The following is a 6,042-nucleotide window of genomic DNA, read 5'->3' as shown; positions in this document are numbered from 1 at the left end:
CCAAGTGCAGGAAGAAATCTGCGTCCAAAGAAAGCGCATGCGGAGTTTATCGGTACGTGGCCAAGGGAAGCGGATTGCATACTATTCAGTTTATAAGATAATTTTAGGACCTTAGCTCAAAACCTAAGCATATAAAATACTAAAATTGACCACACCAAGGGAAACAGTGTGAATTGAATTAAAAATTCTTAGGGGCCACAAAAGTTTTGGATCAAGATTATATATTTTTTTTAACCTTCATCCATGTTTTTTGATCCTTTGAATAATTTGGGTGAAAAATAAACATAACTGTGGGGCTGGGAAAGGTTTCAACGGTGGAAATCATTATTTCCGGTGTTTCCTATGGTATGGTCCACTTGAGATTTTTAGAAGCTTCAATTTTGGGTTCAACTCCTAAAATTAAATGTACGGATAAATCACATAAATTTACAGTGGGCCCAACTGAAGTATGACAATCCGATTCCCTGGCCGAGTGGGTGCACGGCGTAAACGGAGAAAGATCCGTTAACGGATCTAACGGAGCAGCATTTATACGAAGGGAACGTATTTACCCAATGGCATTTTGCCACATCACTTCAGTAGCCAAAAGGCTACTGAAGTGTTCAGTATCCAATCCGCACAAGTCATCTTGGTCGGTGCGTCGGAGATAAATAAGGGCATTTTAGTCCATTCACAAGAGCAACCTTCCTCGTCCTTCTCTCGACCTTTCTTTCACGCTTGCGCATTTCTCGGGCTGTCACTGCTGGTCCTGCCTGCTTCGAGGGCCTCTCTTCCTCTCTCTCTCCTTCCAAATACATCAAAACCCCTTTCGATCTGTTTCTCTCTCTCTCCACAGATCCTATCTTGCCTATGATTTTCCTTGATCATCCGCCATGGCTAATTTCCTAGCTCAGTTCCAGACGATCAAGAATGCCTGCGATCATCTTATCATAGCAGGTAAAACCCTACTTTTCTCTCTCCTTTCCTGTCACTCTCTACGAATCGAGAAATTTCATAGAATCACATTTCGTTTTTCTTCTTTTTTGGCTGGATCTCGATTGGTCGAGATTCGCATTCTTTCAGAGTAATGCGGATTTCATTTTTCAAAATTAAAAAAATCGGATTTGGTGAATTGCACAATCTTTTACCGGATCTGGCTTGAGTCTGATTTACATGAGTATCTGAAGAAAGGGCTAGGTTACAGTGTGAGTTCCCTACACTGTAGGGGACAGCAGCACATTCAGATACAAGTAAGAGTATGTGCACCATGGTCCGGATTCTTCAAGTTGTAGGCCCCACTGTGGATTGAATATAGCCTGAACTCGCCCCAGTAAATGATCCTCACTGTGCATTCCACAACCGTCGAATAGACTGTTAGAAAAAAGAAAGGTTCAGTCGTCCAAATCCAATTCAAAAAATCAGATTATTATAATTGTATGTCAGTGTTATTATTGGCAGTGGTCTATCTATAGTGGGCCCAGCAATTTGGATGATCTAATTGATGTTCCTATTTGTCACGTACTATGTATTAGAGGTGGAAATGGGCCAGGGTTGGCCCTAGCCTAACCCTGTTCCCCCAAAGCATTGGCCCCTAGCCCGGCCTGGTCCTAATTGGGCTAAAAAGGCTCTGGTCCTGGCTCTATAGGATCAACCCTGTAAGGAAAAGAGTTAACCAATCAAAGGTTTGAATAGTCGAATCTAAGAATTTTTTGGGCATTCTCTGTCAACAAGAATTCCCATCATACGAGTGGTTTGGATCATTGAAACATGACCCAATGACCCTGGATCCAACTAGTGTCTTTAGAACACACATGTACATTGAATGGGAATTGCTAACAAGTGTCTTTAAACTTCCCATTCTTTTAATGGTGGACCACTTGATAACTGGACGGGGCCATTCATCATTGGCTGGGCACGTTGCCCATTTCGGCCAAGTTGGCTCTACAGGGCTGGGCCGCCTGCCACCTATACTACATATGCTGTATACTGTGTAATGCAGGGGCATTTTCACACTGGGCTCGAGTGGGGTCGCTTGTGGGATGCAAGGGCGCACTCGGGCTCTAACAGTTCGAGCTTTTAGAGCAAGTGGTTAATTGTCCTGCATCACTGTGGATGCAGTTGCCAGTTGCCATTGTGCCCTTGCTATGTTTTGGATCTCAAACTGTAATCCGGCTCCTTAGATGTTAGAAAATTGTCATCGATTTGAGTGCTTGAGATTTCTCTGAGATCGATTCCATAAAAACCTAGAAGTCTAAGTCATATCACCTGAGAAAGATGTTTTGCTTTTGTGTACATGTCTTAAATTGTTTGTTCTATTAAAGCTTGCTTTTTTCTGGATTTTAGGAGAACATACGTTCATCTATTTTTTGATTTTTTGAGGGTTTCATTTTTCGAATATTGATGGCAATTTTGGTGAAATGAACTGAAAACTTAACTGCGAGTCAAATCGTAAATATCTGTTGTATGATGTATTCAAGTTTGAGATGTTCATATTCCTGGGATATGCTTGAATTCTCTATAAGATCCTTTATGAACATCTAAGTTTTATCATACGTCCCTTGAACCGTTTGTATAAGTAATTCCCGCTGTCTTGATTTTGGGAGAAACTGCTCCTTTTTGGTTTTGGTTTGAAGGATTTTCGGGAGAAAACAAATGCCAGCTTTGTAAGCACTTGCTCTTCCATATGTCCTGGCTCATATTTTATTTTCTTGCATTACTCTCCAGTGGAAGATGTAAGTGACTTGTGGCCGACTGTCAAAGATGCGTTTGAGGAACGTCTGCCATTCAAAAAGGCTTGTTTGAATAACAAGACTCGCAATCCGGTGTATGTAGAGAAACTGCCTGCTGAGTTCATCCTAACAACAGATGCAAGACTGCGTAGCCGTTTCCCTCAGGAGCAGTCCGTATTTTGGTTCCGGGAGCCATATGCAACTGTTGTTCTTGTTACTTGTGAGGTATCATCTTGATCTATTTGACCTAGTCAAAGTTGCTTTGTGTTTGTTGAAGTTATATCAACATAAATGTGGAGTGCATAAATTTGCTGTGTCTGTCAATTAATGAACTTTGAGTTACTAGTGCTGCTGCAAACCCCGCATCTTAGTCATTGGAAACTTGCACAAAGGTTGGCGGGAAACTTGTTAAGACTTGTACTATGCATAATTTCTTTGGAAACATTCCCCCATGCCATCTCCTCCTCCTCCTCATCATCATTGTCATCATCATCATCTTAGTCTTTCTCCCAACAATTTGTGCTCGGCTTTTAATGGTTGATTTGGTTGGGTGCTACATGGTTTTAAACAGGGCATAACTTCACACAATCGGCTCTTGAGCAAATGTGAAATTACAGCATCTAGGTAATGAACACCAAAACTGACATTGTGGATTGGAATTCCTTGAGAGGATCAGGGATTCGGACCTGTTTGCATGTTAAAACACTGACTGCAGGATCCATAGATACATGCGTATCATAAGTGGGTGCAGGTGGCTCCTGGCTCCAAAATGCAGGATATACCAAGCTGTTCTGATGCAGTACGAAGTGGGATCTGAAAGCAACTTGAAAGAAACAGATTTCAGATTGTCTGTACCAGATTTTGGGTTTCAATGTGGATTTTGATTGCAAAAGTCACATGTAGGAATAAAGGAAATGGGAAATAAGAGAAGCAATAATCAGATAAGAAATCTAGGGTGTCATTTCAATACGGAGAGATGTAGGGCAAATGGAACCACTAATTTGGCCATTTGATTGGAACCATAGTGACAAATATTGTTCTTCGCAATTTTTCAGCCCAGGAATTTTTCTAGATATTTTCAAAATGTTGAACCATAGTCCATTGCAATAACGCGCCACTTGTTGCTTAGAGATGACAGATCACCAATTCATAATAATGCTATGCGTATTTCTCCACAATTAGATTGTCTTGCCACATTGCGAGGAGTTCCTAGTAGAAAGTTGTCTCAAAATCCAATGTTAGAAATCTGTGCTTCAATCTTGCCTTCATTTTCTTCCAATTGCCTATAGGAGGAAAGTCACATTGTTGCAAGTTTTCTTTGACAACGTACCATTAGTCTTGGGCTGCAAGTTTCAGGTAGCAAAACATAGCTTGATTGCTTTTTCTATATTGTACTAGTAGAAATACTGCTCTATTGACTTTAGCTAGTTATTGAAAACCTTAGGATTCATATTACTATCATAATTCAGAATCTCAATCTTGATATGTTTGGTGAGGCCCATAGTGCGAACATGCCTCCCTCTTTCAATAATTTGGGTAATTTTGTCGGAGGTTGTTTGTTTCTCTTGTTCCTGGCTGTGTGGAGCAATGTTGTTGGATCCTATAGCCCGACGCATAGTCCTCCTCGTGGAAATCACCATTTCAGCCAGGATGCCTTGGGTCAACATCCCGGATTCCAAGTCTTCCTCACGAACATCCATAAATGTTTGACAGTGTGGATTGATTCCCTTTCATGTTTTTTCAAGAACAATCATCCGTCCTTCCAGAGTATTTACTTTGATTGTGAAACAAGCCTCCATATCGTCTAACTGTTTCATGATCAAGTCGATCACTCGCTGCAAGGTTGTTATAGTCCCATTCTGAGGTTCAATAGTCATCTAACCAGTGTAAGTCATCCCTCTTTTAGTGCTCATATGGTTGCAGATCTACGCAAAGTATATGAGAATGGCTTTGGGTGGGCCTTTTTTTTTTTTTTTTTTTTGGGGAAAGGAAGAAAAGGAATGGTTTGGGTTTTATTTTTTAATTTTTCGTTATTTTGTTTTTTGGGAATGGGGAAGGTTTTGGTAGGGTGGGTTTGATAGGTTTTTTTTTTTTTTTTTTGACATGTGAAGGGGAAGGTTTTGGGAAGGTTGGGTGTATGATAGATTATGGGTTGTTTACTGGTTTAACAACATGTAAGTTTTGATACTATGTGGATCGATATAGGGTGGTGGCTTAGGTGAGATGGAAGCTATATATGGTTTGTGGTGAAGGGCTAAAATAACAGGCTGGTTTGGGGAATTGAGCAATGTATTCCATAACAGTAATGACACCGCCTTATTGTTACAATACGGGCTGTTACGGCCTTTTTTTTTTTTTTTCCTTTCTGAAAAACCCATTTCGGCCCCGTTATGGACCATTATGGGCCCATTACAGCCATTATAGTTCTGTTGCGAGCTGTTACACTTACAGGTCATAATTTCCATAATGGTTGTTATGACCCCATAATGCGTAATGGTTACCACTGCTATCGTGACGATATTGCCATTACATAACTGTTTTGGAATACCTTGAATTGAGGGTGCATTTGGGTTGAATATTGGGCCAAAATTTGTGGAAAGAAGATAGGGAAGAGAAAAGAAAAGTAAAAGAGAAAAAGCATCTCCCAAGAGCAGAACTTTCTTTGATACCAAAATATCGCGACTAGATCAAGGAAGAAACTCGTTGCAATGAAGTTCGGCGTACTGGATTGAAAGTTCGAATCACACAAGAGTTGAGCAAGCTCAATAGTCCTCTAGTCTTATGCTCAATAGTCTTCGGGATGAAATTTCAGGGTTTGGTTTGTAGAATATTAGTGAAGGTTGACGGCGTTAATGCTTTTGGTGTAATTAAGGGTTGGGGTTAGGATTGTTATACTGTCCAGTTGTGCGAAATGGGTTTTGGGTACGGAGCTCATGGTACAATTTCTGTGGTGGACAGAGTTTGTCTGTGATCCTTGCTGTCGAATCTTGGGATTGTTGTCATGTTTACGATATCCATTTTGGTAATTTGTAGCATACTTATTTTTAAGATCAACCAGTATAATTTGCACTTCAAAGGTACTTATGACGTAATGTCTAGAATATGTAATTTGTTCATCTGAGGGAGTTTGGGAGGGGTTTGTTATATTCTCTGGATGATAAGCATTAATACATCTTTAATATGTCAGCGAGATAAGTTCAGGAAAAAAATTAAATAAAGAAAAAGCAATCAACATGCGTGGGTGCTTTTTAACATGTCGATAGTTTGATTCTGTTTGCATATCAGTCTAGATGGAAGATGGATTCTAGTCTTGATCATCAAAGTATATTTTAGT

General features: G+C 40.2%; 1 protein-coding gene across 3 annotated transcripts in view; it reads left to right on the top strand.

Annotated features, from left to right (window-relative positions):
* The first annotated feature begins 640 nt into the window (after positions 1 to 640).
* Positions 641 to 6,042, top strand: part of LOC131253650 (trafficking protein particle complex II-specific subunit 130 homolog) — a 59,407-nt gene continuing 54,005 nt past the window's right edge. For 2 of the 3 annotated variants that reach the window (XM_058254739.1, XM_058254740.1), the window contains exons 1-2: positions 641 to 936; positions 2,704 to 2,933. In XM_058254739.1, the coding sequence (XP_058110722.1) occupies positions 873 to 936; positions 2,704 to 2,933 (294 nt within the window). In that variant the 5' untranslated portion in view covers positions 641 to 872. The remainder of the gene's footprint in view (positions 937 to 2,703; positions 2,934 to 6,042) is intronic. The other variant, XM_058254738.1, reaches the window with a different exon arrangement.

The sequence above is a fragment of the Magnolia sinica genome, chromosome 8 (assembly GCF_029962835.1).
Source record: "Magnolia sinica isolate HGM2019 chromosome 8, MsV1, whole genome shotgun sequence".
Lineage (NCBI taxonomy): Eukaryota > Viridiplantae > Streptophyta > Magnoliopsida > Magnoliales > Magnoliaceae > Magnolia > Magnolia sinica.
This window is presented reverse-complemented; position numbering and strand designations above follow the sequence as displayed.